This window comes from Euphorbia lathyris, chromosome 4, assembly GCF_963576675.1.
Source record: "Euphorbia lathyris chromosome 4, ddEupLath1.1, whole genome shotgun sequence".
Taxonomy (NCBI): Eukaryota; Viridiplantae; Streptophyta; class Magnoliopsida; order Malpighiales; family Euphorbiaceae; genus Euphorbia; species Euphorbia lathyris.
The window spans coordinates 66637814-66663965 of record NC_088913.1 but is presented as its reverse complement, the minus strand read 5'-3'; the positions used below and the strand labels follow the sequence as shown (position 1 = coordinate 66663965).

The window sequence follows — 26152 nt, the reverse complement described above, 5'->3', positions numbered from 1 at the left end:
GAAAGTCAAAATGATCATTACATGCATTTAACGCTCATTAACAGATCATTCTACAAAAACGTCGTTTGATCTTCCGTTGAAAGCAGTCGATATATGATCCGTATCGACAACTACCACGAGAATGCACTGTAGATTTATGTCAAATATCAGCGGAGTAACTAGTCTTATGTGTAGATATGTGCCGATAGGTGTCTATATTTTAGTTGTATCGACATAGATCGACATAGGTCGACATATATCGACATATCAATAATATATAATTTTCGTTAGCTTTCTTCGTTTAGTTACAAATAATATATAATTTGAGAGTAGCTTTCTTCGTTTAGTTACAAATAATATATAATTTACTTCTGTGTTTATGATAATGCAGAAATATGTCCACCCCGAATATTTGTCTGTGTATGCTTTCGTGGGATGGAGAATGGAAAAAAGAGGGGCCCATGGACACTATGATATACGTTGGTGGTCAATCGAAGGTGCTCCATTTTTCAACGCCAATTGATTATCAAACTTTGAGAGATAGAATTCACGCTTCCTTGAATGTTGATGCAACCTGTTTTGACATACAAATGGCAATGCACACAACATACGGTCCAAATAAACTTTTTGGAAGATTAGCACACATAGTGGATGACAGTGATATTGCTGGTTTCGTTGAGTTTTGTAGATGGAATAAACCCGAGTGTTAGAGAGGAGGGCAAGGTTGGAATTTAGTTAATGAAATGTGTTAGTTTTGGTGAGTTTCTCAAAAGGAGTTAGAAAAGAAAACTGGCCCCTTAAAAGGTGCTAGTTTTGTAATTTTCCCTATATAAAATTATGTCAAAGATGCTAGCAAATAGACTCATAGTTCTTCTAAAAATCATATCTGAACAACAGAGTGCTTTCATCCCGGGTAGACTAATAACGAACAATGTAATGTTGGCTTTTGAAGTAAACCACTTTTTACACAGAAAAACTCAAGGCAAAAAAGGTTTTTCTTCTCTCAAGCTCGACATGGCAAAGGCATATGACAGATAGAGTGGCTCTTCCTGGAGAAAATGATGTTGAAACTAGGCTTTGCACCTCAGTGGATTCAACCAGTTATGCAATGTGTATCTAAAGCAAGTTATCATGTTCTTAATGGCTCTCATATTGTAGGTCCTATATTGCCGCAAAGGGGACTCAGGCAGGGAGATCTAATCTCGCCGTATCTCTTTCTGATATGTGCAGAGGGACTTTCAGCATCATTAGCGGCCCTTGAAACTCGTGGGATTATTCATAGGTGCTCAGTGGCAGCGGGGGCCCTTCAATCTCACACCTATTTTTTTTTACTGACGCTTGCTATCTGTTTTTCAGGGCCTCGGAACAGGAATGCGATGCCATCAAACATTGTTTGTGGCAATATGAACATGCATCTGGACAGAAGATCAACTTTGACAAATCGTCAGTTCATTTCAGCAGAAATGTCCATCCTGAAATAAGTACCTAATTGGGAGCCAGACTAGGCGTGGGGGGTGGTAGAACGCCCAGGGAAATACTTAGGCCTCCCTTTGCTAATAGGAAGGAACAAAAAGGAGATATTTGGCTACTTGGAGGATATGTTCAGAAGCAGAGTCAACAGTTGGAAGGTTAAATATCTGTCTAAAGCCGGTAAAGAAGTCCTAATCAAATCCGTTCTGCAATCTCTCCCATCATATGTCATTAGTATGTTTCTCCTCCATAACTCTCTCTGTAATGACCTTGAAAAATTGTTAAATTCCTTTTGGTGGGGGTCGGAGGATGGAAATGGGAAGAAAATTCATTGGAGATCGTGGGATAATTTATGTAATCCAAAGAAATTTGGGGGCCTTGGTTTCAAACGTTTACATGAGTTCAATCTGTCCCTCTTAGCTAAACAAGCGTGGAGGATGCTAATAGAACCAAGTTCACTAATGGCAAGAGTCTTCAAGGCGCGTTATTTCCCTAATACCTCAATCCTTGAAGCTCAGTTATAGGCCAACCCAAGTTATATTTGGTGTAGTGTGATGGCAAGTATCCCATAATTAAAGCATGTGCGTGAATTCTGATTGGCACGGGGGAAAAGACTCGCATTTGGGTTGACCTATGGTTACACGATGAATTCAATCCATATGTGGACAACCTACCCCCTCCTAGGCGCAAGGATGAAACTGTTAACAGGATCAGAATGAATCAAAATGAAGGTTGGGACCAAGCAATTCTCGCAGATCTTTTTTCAACCAGAGACAGGTTGTTGATAGGAAAAATAAGGCTTACGGATAGGAGGGTCAAGGACAGATGGTGGTGGAACAATGAGAGAGGAGGTGTCCATACAGTACGAAGTGGATATAGACATTTACAGTCTACTCTTCACAACGGCTCAATCCAATTGGAAGAAAAGATGTGGGGAAGCCTGTGGATGCTACGAACTCCACCAAAAATCTGGCATCTAGTCTGGAGGGCGTTAGTTGGTTATTTACCAACCTGCAAAGCTGTAATCAGAAAATGTGTGGAAATTCCCCGTGAGTGCCCGAGGTGCGGAGGGCAAAGAAAGACGATTTACCATGCGTTAGTCGAGTGTCCATAGGCGAGGTAAATGTGGTTGTTTATCCCAATAGGGGACATTAGCTTACGGTTTTCATTTTTTCAGGATTTCTAGAGATTTGTTAAACGGGAGCATGATACCCGTACCCTAGATATGGCAGCAACGGTGTGATGGGCTATCTAGAAAGATAGAAATGCTAAAGTTTGGGATAACCGATCAGTTCCCCCGTCGGTTTCGTTCAGCAACGCCACGACTTACCTAAGTCGATGGAAGCAAGCGCAGTGTATAGCAGCCCGATCGGAACAGCAATTGCCAAACATTTTGTGGCAACAACCGACACATCATAGCCTGAAACTAAATGTTGATGCAACGATTTTTGCGGAGAATAACATGTCCGGTTTTGGCTTTATTTTGAGAAACCATGAAGGAGGATTTTTTGCAGCAGGTAACGGATTAACAAACAGTTCACAGGATCCCCTTATGGCGGAGGTAATGAGCTACATAGAGGCTTTGAGCTGGTTAAAAGGGACAAACTACTCAAATGTTCACTTGGAGATGGATTCGCACCTGCTGGTACTGGCGTTAAACAGTTCCACGGAGTTAGTTTCCCCATTTGGCATTTTGGTAGATGATTGTAAGGTTCTAATCAATGAGCTAAATGTGTTATCGGTTTGTTTTGTTAAGAGGTCTGCGAACCGTGTAGCCCATGTGCTAGCAAGGGCAGCCGATTCTGAGTCCGACCAAGGGGAGTAGAGATCCAACCCACCACAGTTTATTTGTATTGTACTGTCCGCTGATATTGAATAAATGGAGCTTTTTATTTAAAAAAAAAAAACCACTTATTTACTTTAATGTATCGCTTTAAATAAATTTAGAAATTAAGAAATTATTATAATAATTTTATGGATTAATAGGTCACTTTAAATAAGACTATGAAACTAATAGATCATTATAAACAAATTCATAAGATAACGAGACATTTTTAAAATTTAAATCAATAATTTTTTTTAATCAAGTTCAGGAGTGCTGTAATGTGAGCCTTATTTCAATATAAACTTTTGAATTATGATGATAATGACCGGGAATATGAAAAAAGTATTAACTTAAAAAAAAATTACTATGTATTATATATCGGACAAAAATGTACATAAGTAAATTCTTAAATATGCAAAATTTGAAATTTTTTTAAACATAAATAATTTATTAATTTCAACATTTTTACATAACAAACTATTTACTTTTCATATTATTAAAATTCCTAATTTTTGTTACCGTCAACCATTTACTCCTTACTATAAAAATTCGAATAGAATCTATTAGTCAAATCAAATAATAATCAAGAGAGTGTACGGACACACATGAACGGAATCAAGAAGGGGTCAAGCCTGCCCGTAAAACCCTTTCAAGTGCTAAGCCGGCAAAATTCCATCCTTGGAGGCAATGACGGATGCAAAATCCAATGACACGAGTGCTCCAATGTCTATAGGTGTTTAATTGATTTTTTTTTTTTTGGTGTTTTATCCTAAAAAAAAAAAAGGTCCAAATGGAGTTTTCCGACAACCATTGGATACTCAAGCCCCCTCCCTACCCCTAGATCCGTCCCAGCGGCTCTGTTTGAAGCCTTTCCTGATTGGGCATTGAAGGAATGATCTGCACTGGGATGATGGCAATGAGATATTTTCATTCAAACTAATTTGCATTTACAACCTATGAAGACATGACAAGAAAAAGACATCAAGGCTTCTCAGTCCCTTCAACCATATTTTCTGACTCGTTCACAACCTCCTCAACTGCATGCTCTTCATCTGAGACCTCCAAGTCGCTTATTTCCTCATTATCTTCCGGAGGATAGACGTTTTTCCAGGCTTCGACATCGACATCTGGGAATTGATTAATCATTTCTTTAATCATCACAATCTGGTATCGCTCTAGACGCCTCAAACCAAGGTCTTTCTCCTCCTTTACCTTTCCAGCGAGCTCATTCTGTTGCTGGCCGAGCTCCCCTAGCTTCTTTTCAGCATCTCTTATCTGGGATTCTTGAAGATTACACAATCGAGTTAGCTCCTCGATCTTTTTGTCTTTCGTTTGAATAACGTCTTGGACCCATATCTTCTTATCCAGTAGTTCCTCCAACTTGTCCTTTAGCTCCTTTTCACCATCTCTGATCTGGAATTCTTTCAGATTACACATTTGAGTTAGCTCCTGCATTTTTTCATCTTTCACTTTAATACACAATCTCTTCTGATAGAGGACCTCCTCGAACTTGTCTAATAGCTTCTTTTCAGCATCTCTGATCTGAGACTGGGATTCCTGAAGATTACACATTTGGTTTACCTCCTGGATTTTTTCACCTTTCACTTGGATACACGATCTCTTCTGATATAGGATATCCTCAAACTTGTCCCCTAGCTTCTTTTTAGCATCTCTAGTCTGGGATTCTTGAAGATTACACATTTTGGTTAGCTCCTGGATTTTTTCATCTTTCGTATGAATAATGTGTTGGAACGATCTCTTCTCATCCAGGAGCTTCTGTTGAGCACGAACCAATGACTCTTCCTTAGCCTTCCATGTGAGGGCTTTGTTAACCATCTCAGCTTTTAGGGCAAAGTATTTCTCAGCATATCCGTCTAAATTCTTGATCTTGTCTTGCAGTTGGACAGCCGTAGACAAGCCCTAAGCAAAAGATAGAAAATGTGGATCAGTCACAAAGTAAAAGTTAACTCAACAGAAATATAACGGTAAACATACCGTAGCACATGAAGTGACTAACTCATCTGCAAGTTCCAAAAGGGTCTTCCCGTCATTTTGCTTCTTCTCTCCGGGAATCTGACAAAAACAGGAAAGATCACTCAGCACCTCAAGATGGTCAATGGTGACCCCTTCAACAAATCGATGCATCCAAAGCTGTCAACTTAGCCTTATAATGAGAAAAATGAAAATATAAGATTAGTAAAATAGTAGAAGACTGACAACATACAAAGGGAGGCAAACTTGAAGCTGGTGAATCCATCTGCTTTCTTCTTTTGACCTTTTCTGCAGTCAAAATAGCAGGTTGATAAGACCGGCGGGCATCAACATCTGCCTGCACCACCTCTATGGACAAGTCCTTGTGCTGAGGATGAACTCCCTCAGGTAGGAGTAGTTGGGAGGTCAGAGGAGGAACTGGTTGAACCTTGTATTGAGCTCGGCTTTGAGGATTCTTATTCTTCTTCATGAGCTCCCCTTGCATAGTTACAAAAGTTCCATGGGGAGACTGGTTAGCAGACCACAGAGAAAAGATATAACAAAACAGAAAATATTGGTCTGCATACTTAAAGATGGTCAATCTAAGGTTTATTCAGTTTGGTCTGTGTTTTCAGCAAAACTGATGGTTGTTCAGCCCTGTTGCAAATCATGCTTTCTTCATTCAGTAAGGGAAATTAATACCATGAATTCACTAACATTTCCATTTAAAAGAATGTCAAGTGGTTACTGCTGATTAAAAAAAAGACAGTATGATTCTTACAAAAGTGGCAACTTACCAGATAAACCGAGAGATACCTCCTCCCTCAGATCAGTGCCTGTCTGAGATGCAGACTCACAAGTTTGTTGTTGATAATCTTTGTCGTGTGCATGAGATATACACGTCTCATCAAGCACCTTGTCCTCCATTTTGATGACAATATTGTGAAGCAAGCAGCAAACTAAAACTATTCTTGGCAGCTTATTCTTATCAGGCATAAACATAGTTCCATGAATTATCCTCCATATCTCCTTCAGCTTGGCCAATGCAATTTGTGCTACCGTTAGTGTTGCAGAATGTCGCTTATTAAACTCGACCTGATAATCATGGAGTGCAGGCTGAAAAGGAGTGAGTAGCCATGGTAATAAAGGAAACCCTTCATCCCCTATAATGTATTCCCTCAATTCTGTCCCTTTCTTAACCTCTATCTTCTTCCCATTTAGCCTTTTCCTTTCCTCAGAAAGTTTGAAGAAATCGGAGTACTGGAGCACAAGGGCATCACTTAAACTACCCGGGTAACCGATGGAAACATCTCGGAATCGCATGTCCGGGCCAACTATTGCTTGGAAAGCCATGCTATGGTTCTTTTCTTGATCAATCCATGCATCATTCGAATCATCCACTGTAGAAAGAGTCATGACAATGTGTGTAGTGTCAATCACACCACAGCAATTAGGGAGGCCATGCTTTTTCTCAAACATGTGCTTAATATCTTCCATCTCTGCTTCAGTGGAAGGCCAGCAAAGATGATGCAGTCCTCTCTCCTCCATTGCTTCCACAAATCGCCATGTTATATGTGAAACAGTTGATTGATTAATGCCAAATAAATCTCCGACGTTTGAGAATGAATCGCCAGAGCTAAGTCTCCTAAGAGCAATAGCTACTTGATCAGCTGGCGATAATGGTTTTCCATTTGAACCAGTAAGATTGGATTGCCTAGCCCGCAGAGTATCATTCACAAGTGAACAGATATAATCGAATGTCTTCCTTGTAATTTTGAAAACAGATTCAAATGTCTTCGACTTTTTTGAGTTAGAAAAAGGTCCTACAAGGAAGAGTAACAGTTAAATTATTGTAAGCATGTGTATATTCAACAATAACATGTCAAAGTCGCTTAGGGGAATGGACAAACAATGTTATAGGCATAACTAATGAATGTTTTCCCTGACATATAAAGGGAAGGAGAATAACTGTAAGTTCACATGTAAATTAAGCAGTATGGTTGCTGTTGTTACGCATATGTTGGATCTACACACAAGAAAACATTTATTTTGTAATTGTAAAATGATAAAAGTCAATACTCAATTTGTAGAAATCCATTCAACTCACTCATAAAAAAATACATACTTCAGAGTTACTTAAAGCTTGCATTGTAAGTGTTCCCTAAGAGGCAAAATTATGATCCTTTTGAGATAATTTCTCTGTCGGGTTCGATACAAAAAAATTCTGATTCTACGATGCACGTTAAGACTTCTAATGATATAGAACAGATGCTAATGCACATAAAAAACATTGAGCTAATGCATTATCTTTTAGAAACATCTAACTGAAGTTTCACCAAATATTCTTCAAGCACCATGTTATATAGGCAAACAATAGAAGACTAGCCCTATCTAAGCAGATGTGTTCAATGAACTAGAAGAATAACAATGTACTAGCTCATAAAAGTTACAACACTTCCAACATATTACTTTTGCTCTCTCTCACCCCGAAGTTGGTCTTACTTCAATCACTCCATGTCTTTTTCAAAATGCAAGGGAGTATTCTACCAGCCTAAAAAAAGATAATATTCTTGGCAGGACCATTTATCATGCAGAAAGCAAACTGAATAGCGACGCAGTTATAAAAAAAAAATCCTTTTCCTAACAGAACCAAATAATCATACTGAGTCTATAGTTCATACAGAAGAAGCAAGTTATTGGAAAATAATAGCATATAACAAATGCTTTTGCAGGCCATAATATGTAACACGGGGCAAAGCAAATCATGCATGACCAATTCTGAAACTATATAACCTCACCGTGGAGGAATTTGCTCATTTAATATATGTAAATGCATAACCAAAAACTATAACAATGTACTGGTTACCAATTCTCCATCACTGATTCGGAAACTCAGAAAGGATACAAAGAGAAGGTTGGTGAATGCCAAAGAAAAATGCATTTTTAAATTAATGCTAGAAGTCAAGGAAAAAACTAAGCAAGAACATGATTGATGCAAATCCAGAGTAACAGGAAGTAACACCTCTATATGAGTTTTGTTTTAAAAAGAAATCCCCTATCCAATCTTAACCACGCGTAAATGATTCATTAGTCCAATAACTAAGCACTAAATTAAGCCTTCTCCTTATGATATCACCGGATACAAATAACCCTGGGAAAAATGTGGAAAAATTGCACCGTAAGAACTCCTACTCAAATCAAGTAGTCATCTAAGAAAAATCCGATAACGCAAAACTGAATTCAAAACTCTATCAAAAACATAATAAACCTAACCAGTGAAGTTACAGACCCCAAACCTTGAGAAGCTGAATGAGGTGAATCAATATAATGATTCATTATGAAACTCAACAACAACACCAATTGATCAAGAATCGTAAGCAGAAAATATCAACATTCTAAAAATAAGAGAAGAGTATAATTCTACATTTACAATGCAGTAACGGAAACAATCACAAACCTAATTACAATGAAACTCGATCAGAAACAATGAATTGAAATTAACGAGATTAAAGGTAAAAGTAGTAAAATGCAAATGTATACCAGTAATCCTGGTGGAGAAATCATCCCACCAATCCAAGGGCTGGTTGGGCTGAGGTTGCAAAGAAGACAAAGCAGCAGTTAATACATTCTGGTCAACCTTTTTCTCTGCTTTCTTTCTTCGCTTGAATTCTCTAATGGGTACCATTGCGAAACCACAAAAATAACAGACAGACAAGTAGCAAATCAGCAAGAAATATTAAAAAGAGAGTAAAAGGAATTGAAAATGGACTGTTTGATCTGAAAAGGGTCGCATAAGATATTTTTTCGTGTTTGTGTTTTCGTTCAAAACATGCTGTGAGAGTGACTTAGAAAAAAAGGGAAGATACTGAAAAGAGCTACGATGCAAAGGAAAAGGCAAAAGCTATATTTTTCTCTCCAGTTTTTTTTTTTCTCTCTTCTATTTAATAAACATTTTAGAGTTAGGACTAAAGAGTCTATAAATCTTTAAATGCCAGCAAAAAATGAATGTGTAAAATTTTTCAATTTTACGATTTTAGTAAAAGAAAAACCCAATTTTTTTTTGGAAGATAAATCGTCTGAATTTTTTTAAACTTCAATTTATCAATTTTACCTTCAATTCTGTCTAATTTACTCGTGATAATAAAAGTTTGGATAATATCACTAATAAAGATAATTGAATGTTTTTCAGTTATCTTTTCGTCGAGATTACTCATGTGACATCTCAACATGACGTTAACGCCACCTAATATATTAAAAGTATGTAACAGTATATTTTAATTGATGATCGATATGTTACGTAAGTTAATTTGTGGTTAAACTTTTAATTGACAATCCTTATTTATTTAGGTTAATTTTGTGGTTAAATGTTTTTTATTATGTTATATGGCGTTGAGACATGTGATTAGATGTCACGTAATCAATTCTAGCAAAAATAACCAAAAAAACATTTAAAGTGATTATTAAGATAAAAACAAACTTAAGTGATTTTAATGAGATAAAATAAATTTTTATGAACTTTTGGAAATATTGTTCAAACTCTTGAATATTAATTACCCAGACAAGGTATATGTTGTTAAACAGTAAAAAGGAATAAATTTAATTGTGTAATTATGTATTAAGACTAAAAAATCCTCAAAATCCTTATAGGAAAACTACAGCACTGGCACTTGCTGTATATACCTTATTCCCTCTCTTTTCAAGTAAAAATAGATCGCCTCCTATAATACAATTTAATGAAAATAGAATGTGTATTATTTCTTATATTTTAATAATTTATAAAAATTATTATGACATCATTATATATACATAAAAGTGATTATAATATATATATTACAAAAAGTTAATTATATATAGATTTTTAGAATTTAACAACTATTATCATTCCTGTTAACATTTTAAGAGAGAAGATGCAAACAAAAAAAAAAAAAAATACTTTTAACATTTATAGTTAGGAGCAATTATATCTTTAATATCTAAAATGGTGCAATTTTATTCCTACTGTTAACAGCTAAGAGTAAATTTACCACTAACGTTGTTAAATTTGGTCAATTTGAGAAATAATTTATGAAGCTGTCTTTTTGATCATCAATCTTGTTATCTACACTTCACATATGAGTCATTTTCTTACTCATTAGTAACAGATCATAAACGTATGATTAGTTGTGGAAAAAAAATGCATTGTCTTTTGTACGAGTTGGACAAAAAATTTCAAAAAATTTCACCGAATTTAGAAATATTAATTTTCAATTCTATTATTAGATCACAAAAACATAAAATCTTATTTTAAAACAAAGTGATATGCAATTTGTGTAGAATAACGAACAAAATATATGTGTTTTATAATAATGTCTTAATTTGACCCAACTTGTCAACATTAGGGGTAAAATTGCCCTTAAATATTAACATTAGATACAAAATTGCACAATTTTAAACGTTAGGAATATAATTGCTTGTGGGTTTATTGGTTGGATATGTGTTTTGTGTTCACTGGCTTTATTGATTAAAATTTAGATATGTGTTTTGTATTTACTGTCTTTTGTCACATTTTTTTTCTGGTTAGGGAGTGTAATTGAGTTGATTAAAAAATGTGAATTTTTATCAAGGTGTCCTGCATTAGCTTTCTCTTTTATTCCATGCTATTTTATTTTGTAAACAACATTTTAGAAGTTTATGTATGTAGTGATAGTAAAAGAGATTTTTGTTTCAGTGAAGGTTGACCTGGAATTTCAGAAAATATTTTGTAAAGAGATTTCACATTCCAATTCCTAATGACAATAAACAAATTATATATTTAGCGTGTCATAGATTAATATAAAATGTATGATGAGGCTTCTGACAGACTGAGTTTATGAGGCTTCAGATATACAAGATGGTAGCTGTCTGTTGTTTTGAAAAGACTTTCAAATATGGATGAGTTACATAACCCATCTATATACCACTTATCCAATGATAGAATATGAATTATATGTGGGTTCCATGGATTAGATATATTATAAAAAAAAATTAAAGAAATTTATATATAAATTCAGTAAAATTATTTATAACTATATCAAGTACTAATTTAAATAATGTCAAACTAAGTAAATAATTGTTATTCATATATTTTAATAACTAGGTTTTATGAATTAGGGGTCTAAGATATATTTTAATAACTAGGTTTTATGAATTAGGGATGAGTTTTAAGGATCTGCATGTATTTAACCTAGCAATGTTAGGAAGCAAGGGTGGAAGTTGATGAATAACCCAAATACTTTAGTAGGTCGAATTTTCAAGGCTAAATATTTTCCAAGGGAGGACCTATTGCTCTCCAAATTAGGCAATAATCCTAGTATGGTTTGGAGGAGTATTTGGAGTGGACTGAGTATTCTTGGGAGATGGGTGAGATGGAGGGTGGAGAATGTTAAAAGGATAAAAGTATGGAAGGACCATTGGGTGCCAAAACTAGATGGGTTTCGAGTGCATTCTTATCTAATTCCTGGGTTAGAGGATTTGAGGGGTAAATTTCGTCAATGATGTACAACCTTTGCCCCATTTCACACTTTGGTGTACAAACTTCATTTTGTCTCACTAATATATACGAACTTATAGGTGACCTCCCACTTTGGTGTATAGTCGGTTAAAATGACCGATCAATGCCAGTCAACGCGCCACCTCATCCAATTTTCATCTCTCCCAATAAAAATGTGGGACCCACCTCTTATACAGTTACTAAATTATCCATATTTCTTATTAATTACTAAAATACCTTATCTCCTTTGAAACTCTCATCTCTCCCTTTCTCTCTCTAAGCTCCACTTTCTATGTCCAATTCCTCCATTATCAAAGCTTTCATTCATCACAATTACGATGTGCACAGATTCATCACCGCACTCATGTACTGCTTTCTTCCCCCCGCTTTCATTTTCTTTATTTCTCTATTTTCTATCGCTCAAAAATATGAAAACCAGTAACTCAACCATTTAATTTGGATTGTTTTGATTATTTTCTAGATATTATCCCCCGCTTTTCCACTTTTCCTTTTTCTTTTTTGTTTACTTGATTGTTTTTGCTCAAATTCCTTGTCTATATGAGGCAAGTCTCATTTTTTATTCAAAATTTGAAGTTAGATATGGAATTTTATCATCAGCGAAAGTTTTAGTACTTGGGTATGGTGGTGCGGTTGAAAAAACGACGAATAAGTTCAGGAAGATAACAAAGATACTTGTTTATTCAGATGCTTCACAAGAGATTTGGATTTGATAAAGGATTTGGGGCTAACAGAATGAAGATATGACAATTTCCTTTGTTTATGAACGCTTTCCTGTTTCTCTCTTAATTCATCACTGCATCGTTTCTCTCCAATGGCCTAAAACAAACAACAAACAATTAATAGAAACCAACCGCATAATCAGATCTGGGAGCTCGACTTGGTTCTTCATTATTTTGGAAAACCCAGTTCAAAGGCCACGACTTTTTTCCTCACCCAGATGATCAAATTTGAAAAAAAACTTAAAATCCACTTCAGTTTATGTAAATAATAGATTAATAGAAAAGGTTTTTTAATTATAAAATTTCAAGTTTGATTTGGGATGAGGAAGAACTGTAATGTATGGAAGCATTAGAGAGAGAAAGGTAGAGAGAGGAGGAGAGAGTGTGTTTTTTTTAGGGATAAGGGTATTTTAGTCATTGTACATGGGGTGGGGATGAGGTGGTGCGTTGACTGGCGTTGACCGGTCATTTTAACCGGCTATACACCAAAGTGAGAGGTCACCTATAAGTTCGTATATATTAGTGAGACAAAAAAAAGGTTGTACACCAAAGTGTGAAATGAGGTAAAGGTCGTACACCATTGATGAAATTTACCCAGGATTTGAGGGTAGGGGATCTGTTGGAAGGAGATGGGATAGGGACAAATTGAGAGGCTATTTTAGTGAATCTGAAGCTTCTGCCATCTGTGATATTATTTTACCATTGAGGGATAGGGAGGATGTGAGGATGTGGTTTATAATGTAAGATCTGGATATATCACTCGAATGCTGTTAAAACATGAGGGAATTGTGAATGAGGGGTGGAAAAGGCTTTGGAATTTGGATGTACCACCAAAACTAAAGTTATTTCTCTGGAAAGTGTGTGCAAAGTGTTTACCTACCCGATCTATACTTGCCCAAAGAAGAGTCCTGTTATCTATTGAATGCCCGACATGTGTGGAGGAGGATGAGACGGATTGTCCTTTATTCACAATTTATTCTTTTGCAGGTGAAATTTGGAGGATTGCTGGTTTGGCGATACCACAAGTTGGTGGCTTGACTTTCCCCCTAGTGGTTATTACAGGAACTTGGAAATCAGGCACCCGAAAGATGTGAAAGAATCTGCTGTGCTTTGAAGGTAATATGGGACCACCGGAACATGGTATTGTGGAAGGAGGAGTGGTGGCCACCTGACCTGAGCTGGAGATCGGTTGCTGACGAAGCTCGGGACTAGAAAGCTTTTAGATCAGCCCCGACAAAAACGAGCCGTACAGGGTAGGACCTCAGTGTCGGGTCTAAATCGTTGGCTTCCGCCAGTCACGGGAGCGGTTAAATGTAATATGGATGCGGAAATTTTTGCTTCGGAAGGGAGATGCGGTTTGAGTGCAGTGGTAAGAGATGAATTCGGTTTATTTTTATTTGGTAGCAAGTGTATAATAAATGGCATGAAGGAACCAAAAATTGTCGAAGCTTTAGCGGTACGCACATGTCTATGTTGGCTTGCTAGTCAAAATTTTACCCATGTTGAGTTTGAGTCAGATGCTAAGGTAGTTGTGGATGCGGTTCTCTCTAGCCGACAGGATTACACTGAATTTGGCTTGATCATACAAGATTGCAGGGACATTTTTAATGCTCATTTGATAGGTTTCTCGTTTAGCGTAGGTTTCTCGTTTAACGAATAGGGCCGCTCATTTGGTAGCTAGGCGGGCATGTTCCAATGCTAGCGATTGGTTATTTTCTTTTTTGCCTATTTGGTTATCAAACACTATTACTGAGGATGCAAGTCCTCTTCTTTAATATATTGATTCTTTTGGTAAAAAAAACATGTAACTATTAAAATATAAAAGAGAAAAAAAAATCAACTCAATAAAAAAATATAGAATTGAATTATAGTCAGGGATGGAGACAACACAAAGTCTGAAAAACTGCAGCCTCTCTGCCTCCGGCACTACTCGCACTACTCCTGAGTAGGGTAGTGCCACCCTGAACAACCATCTTAAAGGAGAAATAATTATACATACAAATCTGAAGTTCAAATTATTTTATATATAAATTTAAGCAGGTTTTATTTTATATGTATTTGAGCTCAACTTATAAGAGCAACTGCAGTGCATGTATCACTTTGATAAAAGAGATACAATTTCTTGTATCATTGCATTGTAGGGGTTTGTATCAAAGGAGGAGGGAGAATAATTGTATCACAATTGTGATACAATTGGGTGAGAGTGAAGGCTTTTAATTGTTTGTGATCCACGTCCACAATTGCGGCTGAGATCGCACCTCAGCTGGCGCGTGTGATACACGTGCGCATGAGGCGCGTCTCAGCCGCAATTGTGGACTGATCCAACTATTTTTTTTCTTAAAAAAAAAATCGGAAAAGCAAGCGGTGGTATTTGTTGTATTTGAAATGAAAACTCTTTTTAAATATATATCCGTTGCAACTTGGACAGATTTTACAAAAAAAAAAAAAAAAAAAATTAAATATATATATATATATATAAACTGTAATATAAACAGCTCTTTTTTAACAGTTTTTTTTATAAAAATTTCATTATAAATACCCACCCCATTTACATTTTTGCATATGATCCAAATTCTTTACACAATAAATAAACACATCTAAATACTACATTTTGCATATTTAGAGGTATGGATAAACCTTCCAATTATTTTCAAAAACTTAGTTAGACAGGAGTTGACAATTTGCAATAGAGCGACACATACCGTGTTAAATGATGATCTAGTTAAGCATATATGACGACGTCATGGAACGAGAGATTTCAACCAAAGACCTAGCGGTTCAGTTGCTTAATATGTTGCGTGTTCTAATGTCATTGTTTTTTTTTTCGTCCCTTGTTTCGTGCTTTTAATGTAATTTTTTCGTTTTTAAATCTTGTATTTTATTCTGTTTCGTATTCTCGTGTTTTATTTCAATAAAAAATATCGTTTGTGATATATGTTATTTTTGCAATTAATTATATTTTTTAATTAACCATTTCGGTGGAAAATAATTATAGATATAATTGATATTTATTTTTTTTAACTAATTTATAGATTAATTGAATTATTTAAATTGAATGATGGAATAATTAAATTAATTGTTTAGTAGATAGAAATAATAATTTATTTGAAATGTGTAAGAGTTTTATGACAAGTGGAGCCTACGTAGAAAAGTGATACACATATGTATAATGGAGATGTGGTTGAGTGTATTAGATTTTTTTTTTAAAAATGAGTTTTTTTATGAAGTGATAAAAAAAAGTGATTCAAACATTGTGAGTGCTCTAGGAGACGAACTTGGATAGATTTGATAGATGAGTTGAGTTGCTTTGACAATTAAATAAAAGTCATTAATCCAACTTCATATATAATTATCCTCACCAATTCTTAAGAACTCAAACTTAAACCATGAAAGCATATATTTCATTATTATTATTATTTGTAGATATAAAGTACTAAAATAGTTCTATGATTTTTGAAAAAGTATCAATTTATGCTTCACATTTAAAAATATATCAATTTAGGTTTCGAAAACGGATTGGGCATGTCATTCATATTACTCCATTAAATTTTGATTTATCTATTCATGTACATTGGCAAAATTTAACGTAGTAATATCAATGACGTGTCTCGTTCCGTTATCGAAACTTAAATTGGTACCATTTTTTAAACATTAAGCCTATATTGGTACTATAGACATATACTTTTCTAAAAACTATAAACCTATTTCGGTACCTTATCCCTTATTTTTATAACATTAGTGGTTTAAAATACATTAAGACACATAATTAATTACACATATAATGAAAATTAAACACGTGGTTATTCTCTCTCTATCTCCTCTATAATATATGATGCGGACATCCTAACTAGGATCACTGATCACGCGCGTCTTGGCGGATCCTCAGACATCACATCCACGGAGGGTGTACCTAGGAGGGCGGATCCCAAGGACATACGAGCGGGGCGGATCTAGGAGTACACAAGGAGGCGTATCAACATCTGACCAGGGGAGGATCCTCAAGCTACTCCTGGGCGGATCTCCAGGTTTACTTCCTCCCGAAGGAATTCACCAACAATCCTGACACTCCGTACCTGTACCTTTGTACTGATTGTCGGGACGTATCACCTATTTTACCCTTTTGTTGATAACCTTATTGTAACCCTAGTAGGGGTAGTCCTTGTCTTTTGATTATCATTAGGGGGATGTATTTAAACCCCCATTTTGTAAGGATGAAACAACTTTTTATCAATCAAAATCATTCTCTTTGAGAACCTAAGGTTTATACCTTGTTTATTGGGATTCACTCCTTCTAGTTTTGCTAGAGAAGAACTCTTTGTTGGTTTACGATTAAAACCTTCATTTATCGCTTTCAATCTGTATCAATATATCATTGAATTTATTTGATAATAAGAAAAAACATCAAATAAAAAAGTTTGATTAGTGCTTAAACTTATGTAATATCTTATTAATTTTTTAAATTTACTTAACATATTATTATTAAGTTCTTAAATCTATAAAAACACTATAAAAATTTATAAAACTAGAAATCTAATTTAGTTTAAAAACTTAAAGTTATGAATTAGGTTTTTTTTAGTTTTGATTTTGGTTACAAATTTTGTCAAATTAAAATGTATATTACTTTAAACAAGTTTAGAATAAATACATCATTTTAAATAAGTTCACGGTATTAATATGTCATTTTAAATAAATTCAGGATGTTAATAGAATATTTTAAACAAGTTGAGGGGTTAATCTGACATTTTATAAGATTATAAATCAAATTTTGAGACAAATTCAGACCTCTTGATGTATTAGCCATAAATAAATAAACAAATAAATAAAAGCCTTCACCATCTTCAAAGCTTCCAATCCTGCTTTTCCATGACAGAAATCCAGGCGCTTTAGATTGTTTGATTTGCAGCCATTACAGTTATGATCTCATTGATTATGAATCTTTTCAAAATCATTGAATCTTTTCGATCCACATCCGCATCCTATCAGCTTCATCACAAGATTCGAATCCTTCATTTTCCCTCTATGTTGCTCCCTTAAAACCTTCTCATATCTAACATTATTCCCTGAATTATGAACCTGTGTAGACTTCAGAATTGGTTCATTCATCTCCTTTCGGCTCAGATTTACAATACTAACTTCTTCCGCTTTAGCTTCTCCGATTTCTGATTCTACTCGCCGAATTACATCACCCGTGGTCTGTGTTGACACATTAGAACCAGTCCTGGATAGTTCAGAGCTTGTTTTGGCTTTGTAAACCTTGTTTTCCCCATTAATTCCGTCGCTTGAACTCCATGAAGAATTTGTTCTTCTGGCAGGCGGAGAATTGGTGTCCTCGCTGCTGGAATTGTTTGTTTCGGAGGAATGTGATCTAGATCTTGATGTTGATGATGCAGAGTCGGTGGATCGAAAGCTCAGACAAGTTTCGAGGAGTAATGATCCCTTGAGAATGTAGTCTTGGCCATGAATTGGGTGTATCAACTCATCATCTGACAAATCTTGCCATAGATATCCATTCCTGTAGCTCCTGAAATCCACAACAAATCAAAGATTGGATTGCAAGTGAAAAAGGGTGAAGGGCAAGTTAATTCCAATCAAAATTAGACAAATTAAAACTTGTTGGTAATTGCTAGCTGAGCTATAGTAAAAACAATAAAAGTAAGATTGCACTCTTTAACATTAGGAGCTAAATTGCAACCATCCTCTCCTCTCCTCATACAGTGGCATCGAAATGATTGTACCGAAGTGAAAGGTTTGACCAAGAAACAATTCTATAAAAATGGTGATGGAAAGTGGCAGAACAAGAACCAAAAAACTCTTAGTAAGAAAACAGAATTTTGCGATTAAGAGTCAATACGGAAGAATGTCTCTAATTCTGTCTATAGCCGAAATGAGACTTGTACTAACGGGGACAATATCTACATGTAACAGCGGAGTCAAGATTTGAGATTAGGGGGCTAATTTTAATCCCACAGTGGGAACATGAGAGAGGGGCCGGACTTCGATGCCAGGGGTGCACTGGAACGGAGGAAGGAGAAGGATTTTAAAAAAATAAAATAAAAGGTTCATATAGAAGATCAAAGAGAAGAGGGGGCTAATTCCGACAAAGGCAGCACCCTACTCAAGGTTTCACCGGAGCAGGAGGCTCTGCCCCAAAGCACTGAGCTGCCTCTAGCATTGTCTACATGGTATTAGACTAGGCTAAACCGACTCTACATGTACCACGTATTGATTGAGGATGAACCAAGCCTAAACTAGTGGCTTATAACAATTTGGTCTTGAGGGAGTAGCGCCAAAGTAGAAGACATGAGCAACAAGTGGCGTTAAGGAATTGTGATGGAAAAAAATGAACTAAACCGCAAGTTAGAAATGGTGAAAAAGTGATTCAACTATAAGTGGCGTTTTCCATACATGTAGCCATGAGGTTGAAAGATTGAGACATGGGGCATAACTCAGCAATCTGAGTGTATTGGAGGTGACAACTTACCTTTTGGAAGCCCAGGAGTACATGGAAGCCATGCCTTGACCTCGCAGGAGATTTAAAGCATCTATCACATCTGAAATAATAAAGAACCACAGTTTGAACATGGCATGATGATACTAAAAGGATGTTGTGAAATTTGATAAGAAGGTTGTTATTGTTTACCTCTTAGATAGAGACCTTGAGGAGAAGAGAGAGTTAGTTCCATGAAATGGGGGTGTTCAAGCTCACCATTTCGAGCTAGGTAGTACACAACCCCCACCTTTTTTTCTGTTTTAACTTGTGCCTTAATCTGAATCACCATCTTACCCGTTGCAGGAGTAGTAGCAGTAGCAGTAGCAGTAGTAGCTTCTTCTATCTTTGACACTGTTAGTTGTGTGGAATTGACAGCCATTGTAATAGAACAGAGAAGCAAATGTAGGTTCAGATGATGCTTAATAAATCAACAATGTCTTAAATATTTGATGGTTTCAGTAAGCACTTATATAGAAGTAGAGATGTGGATGACAGAATGGGAGTTGCTCTATTTTAAAAGGCACTACATTTTTATGTCAAGGCAACTGCTAACAAACAAAATATGGTTATTTTATTTCTTCACATAGGTTTTCTCGTTAGATAAGATGGCAAATACCCTCTTGATTCCATTTTATCTTGTTCACAGCTGGAAAATTTTGACTATTATTTTACTGAAATCCAAATATAGGAACAAAACAACTTTATCCTCATCAATTGACTCTAAGTGCCGTATTAGGTTAGGCTGTAAATTTCTGACACCACAACATAGACAACGATTCACATGATCAATTTGAAACGAAAATCATTTTATGTCATTTATATCATACATAATCATATGGAATGAAAACGATAATCATTTTATGTCATTTATATCATATATAATCATGTGAAATATATAGACCACGTAATACTATTAAAAAAAACGACAACTAGTCTTGACGTCCCTAGATGTGGATTGTATATCTTAAATATTCTTTTCATTTTCTTGACGTGAAATCAGAATGACATCTGCTTGTCAGATGAACTTCAGTGACAGGATACAACAGCCAACATACAACCGAACGAATGTCCCGTGGCCATGTGCTTGGGATTTGGATGGTTAACCTCAAATAAAGCACAAAGGATGAACGTCCCATGTGTTCATGTGAACACAACAAAAGAAAGGTAATGCATGTAGAAGTTCCCTGTTAAGATAATGACATGTTCCTAATATGTTCTAAACCCTAGCCTCCGTTGCTTTCTCATTTTTGAAAAAAATACTTTGTAATCAAAATTTCAACCTCATATGTTTTGCAGGAAAGCATTCGACTAAATTTGTAATCAAAATTTGAACCTCATATGTTTTGCAAGAAAACATTCAACTAGCAAAAACCTTTAGGAATCCGTATATTAAAGATTTACACAATATATGAGTTCTGAATTGCTCAATTTGTTTACAGAAGTTTTAACGATGCACTTATGGAGTTCTTATATTAAGCACCCGGTCTTCTATATCATTTGTGAGACCCCCAATTCACATTTGGCCACATATATTGTGAACCCGCTTAATAATTAAAATACTTAGACCTCTTATAATGTGTGGATTCATATTACATGTGGCAAAATATATATGGAAGATCATCCATTTGACATGGAGAACTGGATGATTCTAATAATTTCCCGGACTCATGACATTGCAAGCGTGCAAAACTGACAAATCACATCAAATTTTGTGCTTTTCCAATTTGTTAACATAAGGAGGCAATAATGTGAAAGACTAATGCAAGACAATTTCTCTGAAATTTAGGATCATTGTTGCAAATGTTAGCTACCGGTTCAGAGACCAAAGCAAACTCAAAGACAAAAACTTTCACTATTATACACCAATACAAGTCAACACCCTTCCCATGAAATCATGAAACACAAATCAGGGATACCAAATTTGGCAGTATCCTAATATTCAAAACTTCCAATTTCACAAGCATCTCATATGCTACAGTATCCATGCCTCCAACTAAATAAATGCACATAATATTCTCCATTTCAAATCCTATTATTTGTATCTATGCTTCACCTTCTGTAGCTGACAAGTCTCCTCGCTTCTAGTTTCCTCAGAAACCTGTTGAAAAAACAAATATGCTTTGAATCGCATGGTAAATATGTATTGAAATTTAGGGATTCTAAAATGAAGATAGAAATAATATCAAGAACTGTGAAAATAAAAGAATTCGAGTTTTACTCACCTTGATCGATGGCCGGAGGAGAAGCCTGGATGAATAATTGGGACAAGAAACCTTGAACACCTTTAGTACCCGCGTTACTAGAATTGAAAGAAAATTCTACAATCTCCAGATCCGGTTACATTAAAGAAAATTTCAAGGAAGACTGAAATTAGACAGTAGAGTGCATTGATCTTCATGGAAATATATTCCTCACTAAGATTATAAAGGAAATTGCAAAAAACTTCCAATTACATAAAAAAAAAACCCCTTGTTTTAATCTAATTATTTTGTCAAAACCTTTAACATATAAAACCTAGAATACAAAATTGTAGCTGCAACTGCCAATGCCTTGTTTGAACCAATGAATATTGAAAGCGGTACCGAAAAACTGACACAGCATGATTAGCTTGCTGCAGAACTAGTTTCAGCGCTTTGCTTCTTAGGGCAAAGTGAAGAAATATGACCTTTCTCCCCACACTCATAGCAGGTTCTCCTCCTTATCTTACCGCTGATTGCACTCGACCCCCCATTTTCAGCTTCTTTTTCTGTGGCCGTGGCCGTGGCTGTGGCTGTGGGAGCAGGAGCAGGAGCATTTGTGGGCAATCCATTATTTTCAGCTTTAGAAATTGTAGCTGTAGCTGTAACTGCAGCAGTAGCATGTGTTTTTGCTGTTTTAGTAGGAACTGCACAACTTATTTTGATAGGTCGTCCACAAACAATCTGCTGATCCAACTCTAGTGCCTTCAGCAGTGAGGGCTTGTCAGAAAAATCCACATGGCCATATCCTCGAAATTCCCCTGTTTCCTTGTCTGTACCCCAGCGTATGGATGCTATATTGCATTCAGAGAAAAAAAGTTTCAGGTCATCCTCAGTTATATCCCACGACAGATTCCCGACATAGATCCTATTGTATCCCTCAACAATTTTTGGTGCAAAATCAGGCACTTTGTTGGCTCGAGTTGTCTTGTATGGTTGAATTTTCAGAAAAAATCCACCCCTGAAATATTAGATGTTCCATAAGCATGATCAGGAAATGGGAAATAACACTTTTGGTGATTGAATAACATGTCATTTACAGTTACTCACATGTCAGACCCGTCTAGAGCCAGAGCTCGTTTAGCTGCAGCATCAGTCTGAAAGAGATGATTCATAAAAGTAAGTTGTTGCAAATTCCAATATGTTGAACCTTCATCAGTTTTATAATGACCAAAAAACAAATGCAAGAAGAAAGCAACGGTTCTTATGGAGAAATAAGATTCGAAATGAGTAAGAACCAAAGAATAAAAACATCCATCCTCCTATGTCCGTTTTAGTTTCATAGGCATATATTTGTAGCATGACTGAGATAAAGTGACACGAAATTTCCGCCATTGGTTTGATCTACATGTGGTGGTGTTTCATCTCGAAAAATATGATTGACAACAACAAATCTTATTGTCCAGTACTATTTCTTGTCAGTTTTATGATCCTGTTCAAATTAAAATTGATCGTTGGGAAGCATGATAGTAGCCAAGCCAAAGGCAGAACCAAAGCAATATAATCCATCTACTACTGCCCAGTTTCCTACTTCATTCACTTGTTGCCTCAGAAACAGAGCAAAAAGACCAAGTACTATAAAATCTAGAATTCATTCTAAAATGCTAGATGAAGCATTTCAAATATAGAGGTTAAAACAATGGTAGACTCCGAAACCAACTGACGCAGAGCAAACATTACACCGATGAAATAAAAAGGAAAACTGTTCTCATGCATTTCGCCATAAGTAGACTCTTGAACTGAGTAACTAAGAGTTAGTAACACTGCCTTTCAAGTTAAAGTTACCATATAGACAACTAAACCAAAATAGGTATTTTTTGAGTTTTGAGAACTATAATTACCTTAAAGTTAATTATGGCTATTCCTCTAAACTTCCCACTGTCAGGAAACTTCATACAATCAATTTCAGTTATGGTTCCACAACCTTCAAAGAAACTTCGAATGTCATCCTCAGTTGAGTAATATGGAATGCCTCCTACATAAATTTTTGTGGCAGCATCCTCATTTGTGAGACTGCAAAACAATAAACAACAGATTAGCTACACTAAAATTCAAATAATCTATTATCAGAATTGATTCAAATACCTCCTTTTTTTCAGAACCAATATAAACAAAAGGTATTCAAATACATAGCCATAGATATATTGGAAGAATAACACAATGTTTGAGCAAACGAGCACAATGAAATGCGAATTTTTTATTTATCACATTGGTATGTCTACTAATTACCTTTGACTAATATGCTCTGGTTCATGAGTAACCTCTTCTGCTTCTACATTTACCTTCTCCACAGTTTTTGCTGCCTTCTTTTTCTTCTTCTTTTTCTTCTTCTTCTTTGGCTTCTTCGGCTTTTTTGCCTCACTCACTATGCCATTCTCTACCAAGACCTTTTCTTCACTCTCTCCCTCCTCTCGCCTTCTCTTTCTTTCCTTCTTCTTTTTTTCACTCTTTTCCCCATTATCAACCTCACTCACCAATTCATTTTCCTTCTCAATTAACGTATCTTCATCTTTATCCCCATTTGTAGTATTGTTTTCATCAACTAATTCTTTCACAGGAAGGCTCTTCCTTCTTTTCTCTCTCTTAGTCAATTTGCCCTTCTGTTTTGCTGCCTCTAGAAGCTCTTGAAGCCGCGAATTCCCTTCTGGAGTTACTGCAGATAGCTTGGCTTTCGGATCGAGCTGTCCAAACTCATTTGCCGCTAAAGATTCTCCCTTTGCTTCTCTTAACTTCTGTTTTAGCTTCTTGTTCGACAACACCATTGCTGCTCTCCAAGCAGAAACCCTAATTTTGCGGTTTTGGAATACAAATTAGACAAAAGTAAAATAAATAAAGAAAGACCAAGCTTTTATATCAAACAAGACTAACACGGCGTCGTATGGAAGAGTGATAGAAATAGATATAACCAGAACCATTCCCGTTAGATAACCTTCCCTCTGCCCAAAATGGCGACATGTTCTTCCCTCTTCAGCAACAACCATATCGGAGGTATTATCTTATCCATTTCATAGATTGCTTATCTGCTTTATCGCTTTTAACAGGAATTTCCATGGCGATTGCTTCAAGTTTCTTTAGCTGTTTGTTTCCCGCTCTTTTTCATAGATTATTCATTTTCTCTGCTGAAATTTTTTAGGATGGAGACCTTCAGTGCAGAGGAAAGACAAATTCAACATTTCTGTAAGTATTTTGTAGCCGTTAAATCTCTAATTGATAGCTAGTCTTGGACAATGAGTTTTCCATTCTTTTCATAGATTGATTGTGCTTGTAACAAGTGATGAATATTACTAAGCAATTGAATTGCTTGCGGTACTAAGTACGAGTGTGTGGAGAATTTGATCCAAAGATGATGTTTCTTTCTTACTGGATTTTAAATAAGTGAACAAACACCAGCAATATGTGGTATTGGATTTTCATTGCCATTACATAACAGGGATTTCTATTTTGTAAGCTGAGATTTGATTAATATGCATTAAAACCCATAATTTGGGAATTATTCAATAGACATTTTTTGAAGTTTAGCCTACTACAGAGACTACCTGTTCCTAATATTTTGATAGTTCAAACCGTCCTAGCTTTCTGCCTTGCTACTTTTGTAGCCTTCTTTTAGAAAGTTTGGCAGCTGATGTTGTGAAAGAAAAATCATACTCAGATATCAATCTTACACTATGTTTGCATACAATCACAATGCTGTGTTTTGCAATAGAGGAATGGAAATCTTTATCTTCATAAGTTCTCTATCTCTCTTCAGATGATATTCGGTCCTAGGTTTACCCCTTTTCATTTCATATCCTTCTCCTTGGTTGGTTTCTGATAAGTACCCTGTAACCCTCTAATATAGAACCTTTTATATGCTTTTCTGTTTCACTTAATAATCTCCTGAGATTTCCTCGGGGGGCCTATCCTTTCTAGTTTTGCATTTCAATGGCCTGAGGTCCACATCTGGGGATTTACATCTTTAAGAAACTTAGAACTAATTATTGCCAATTATGCATTTTCATCAACTCTTTGTACGACGGTTCATGTTAACCAACCCAAATCATTTCGGGACTAAGGCTTTGTTGTTGTATGCATTTTCATCAACTCTTTGTTATGAAGAACACTATTACTAAATGGGAAATTTGAAACTTCCCAATTCAATCAAAACCTGCAACCTCCACAAAGCTTCTTGTAACAAAGAAAATGATAAATAGAGGAGATAGAGAGAGATCAATGAAATAGCAAATGCTGCATAGCATGGATCATGGTTTTTACTGAAAGAACTATTAGCTTAAACTCATTGTCTTTGATCTCTATAATGAAGCAGGAAAGATATAACTATATTACGAGGCGAAATCCAAATGAGGGTCATCAGTCTAGAATCTGCTGCTCCGCTGTTAACATTGAATCGCTGCAAGCATATGTAGACCTTTCAGAGAGTCAATTAAGCAGCTACGAGAATGCAGGGAATATGAATCGGAATGTATTGGAAGCATACAACAGTGGATTGAAGTTCATTCCAAGTATGATCCTTGCAGACTTGGACCCTGCCACAGCAAAGGTAGCAATTAGTATTTTGGGGCCATTCCTCTCAGCATTTGGTTTTCTGTTTATTTTGAGAATAGTGATGTCATGGTACCCAAAGCTTCCTGTTGGGAAATTTCCATATGTATTAGCATATGCTCCGACAGAACCGATCCTCTTTCTAACCCGGAAGGTGATTCCACCGGTAGGAGGGGTGGATGTGACTCCTGTGGTGTGGTTTGGATTGGTAAGTTTCCTTAATGAAATTCTGGTTGGCCCTCAAGGCCTTCTAGTTCTTCTTTCTCAACAGGTTAATTAAAATCTGCATGAGGTTGAGGAATGTATATTGGTCATTTTTTGTATTATGAGAAGGGTGATTGAGAAATGATTTCATTTGTTTAACCATCTGATATAATGGTTGTTAACACAAAA

The 26152-nt window shown here is 35.8% G+C and overlaps 4 protein-coding genes across 5 annotated transcripts; 1 reads left to right on the top strand and 3 right to left on the bottom strand.

Moving 5' to 3' along the window:
* Positions 1–3715: 3715 nt before the first annotated feature.
* Positions 3716–9169, bottom strand: LOC136225439 (uncharacterized). The gene is made up of 5 exons (XM_066013439.1): positions 8786–9169; positions 6043–7068; positions 5499–5743; positions 5270–5347; positions 3716–5194 (listed from the first exon to the last, which is right to left on the bottom strand). The coding sequence occupies exons 1-5, from the start codon at positions 8928–8930 to the stop codon at positions 4256–4258; spliced, it is 2433 nt and encodes an 810-aa protein (XP_065869511.1). The 5' UTR covers positions 8931–9169; the 3' UTR covers positions 3716–4255.
* Positions 9170–17227: 8058 nt separating this feature from the next.
* Positions 17228–19476, bottom strand: LOC136227379 (protein SOSEKI 5-like). The gene is made up of 3 exons (XM_066016021.1): positions 19134–19476; positions 18975–19044; positions 17228–18014 (listed from the first exon to the last, which is right to left on the bottom strand). The coding sequence occupies exons 1-3, from the start codon at positions 19360–19362 to the stop codon at positions 17414–17416; spliced, it is 900 nt and encodes a 299-aa protein (XP_065872093.1). The 5' UTR covers positions 19363–19476; the 3' UTR covers positions 17228–17413.
* A 1256-nt stretch (positions 19477–20732) lies between these two features.
* Positions 20733–24026, bottom strand: LOC136226325 (phragmoplastin interacting protein 1). The gene is made up of 5 exons (XM_066014755.1): positions 23450–24026; positions 23062–23233; positions 22271–22317; positions 21206–22181; positions 20733–21081 (listed from the first exon to the last, which is right to left on the bottom strand). The coding sequence occupies exons 1-4, from the start codon at positions 23980–23982 to the stop codon at positions 21587–21589; spliced, it is 1347 nt and encodes a 448-aa protein (XP_065870827.1). The 5' UTR covers positions 23983–24026; the 3' UTR covers positions 20733–21081; positions 21206–21586.
* LOC136226326 (protein COFACTOR ASSEMBLY OF COMPLEX C SUBUNIT B CCB3, chloroplastic) lies at positions 24026–26105 on the top strand. 2 transcript variants are annotated; one of them, XM_066014758.1, is made up of 3 exons: positions 24026–24208; positions 24354–24397; positions 25524–26105. In XM_066014758.1, the coding sequence occupies exons 1-3, from the start codon at positions 24166–24168 to the stop codon at positions 26037–26039; spliced, it is 603 nt and encodes a 200-aa protein (XP_065870830.1). In that variant the 5' UTR covers positions 24026–24165; the 3' UTR covers positions 26040–26105. The 2 variants fall into 2 exon arrangements, with proteins under 2 accessions (XP_065870830.1, XP_065870828.1); XM_066014756.1 differs by having other exon boundaries at positions 25521–26105.
* Positions 26106–26152: the final 47 nt, after the last annotated feature.

Coding starts and splice junctions, on each gene's coding strand:
- LOC136227379 (XM_066016021.1), bottom strand. CDS start 19,362: ATGGCTGTCAATTCCACACAACTAACAGTGTCAAAGATAGAAGAAGCT. Junction 19,045..19,133: donor TCAAGGTCTCTATCTAAGAG/GTAAACAATAAC, acceptor TTATTATTTCAG/ATGTGATAGATGCTTTAAAT. Junction 18,015..18,974: donor TACTCCTGGGCTTCCAAAAG/GTAAGTTGTCAC, acceptor TGTGGATTTCAG/GAGCTACAGGAATGGATATC.
- LOC136226326 (XM_066014756.1), top strand. CDS start 24,166: ATGGCGACATGTTCTTCCCTCTTCAGCAACAACCATATCGGAG. Junction 24,209..24,353: donor CAGCAACAACCATATCGGAG/GTATTATCTTAT, acceptor GAAATTTTTTAG/GATGGAGACCTTCAGTGCAG. Junction 24,398..25,520: donor AAGACAAATTCAACATTTCT/GTAAGTATTTTG, acceptor TCTATAATGAAG/CAGGAAAGATATAACTATAT.
- LOC136226325 (XM_066014755.1), bottom strand. CDS start 23,982: ATGGTGTTGTCGAACAAGAAGCTAAAACAGAAGTTAAGAGAAGCAAAG. Junction 23,234..23,449: donor CCAGAGCATATTAGTCAAAG/GTAATTAGTAGA, acceptor ATTGTTTTGCAG/TCTCACAAATGAGGATGCTG. Junction 22,318..23,061: donor TAGCCATAATTAACTTTAAG/GTAATTATAGTT, acceptor CATCTCTTTCAG/ACTGATGCTGCAGCTAAACG.
- LOC136225439 (XM_066013439.1), bottom strand. CDS start 8,930: ATGGTACCCATTAGAGAATTCAAGCGAAGAAAGAAAGCAGAGAAAAAG. Junction 5,744..6,042: donor GGTATCTCTCGGTTTATCTG/GTAAGTTGCCAC, acceptor TAACTATGCAAG/GGGAGCTCATGAAGAAGAAT. Junction 5,348..5,498: donor CTTCAAGTTTGCCTCCCTTT/GTATGTTGTCAG, acceptor TGTTTTTGTCAG/ATTCCCGGAGAGAAGAAGCA.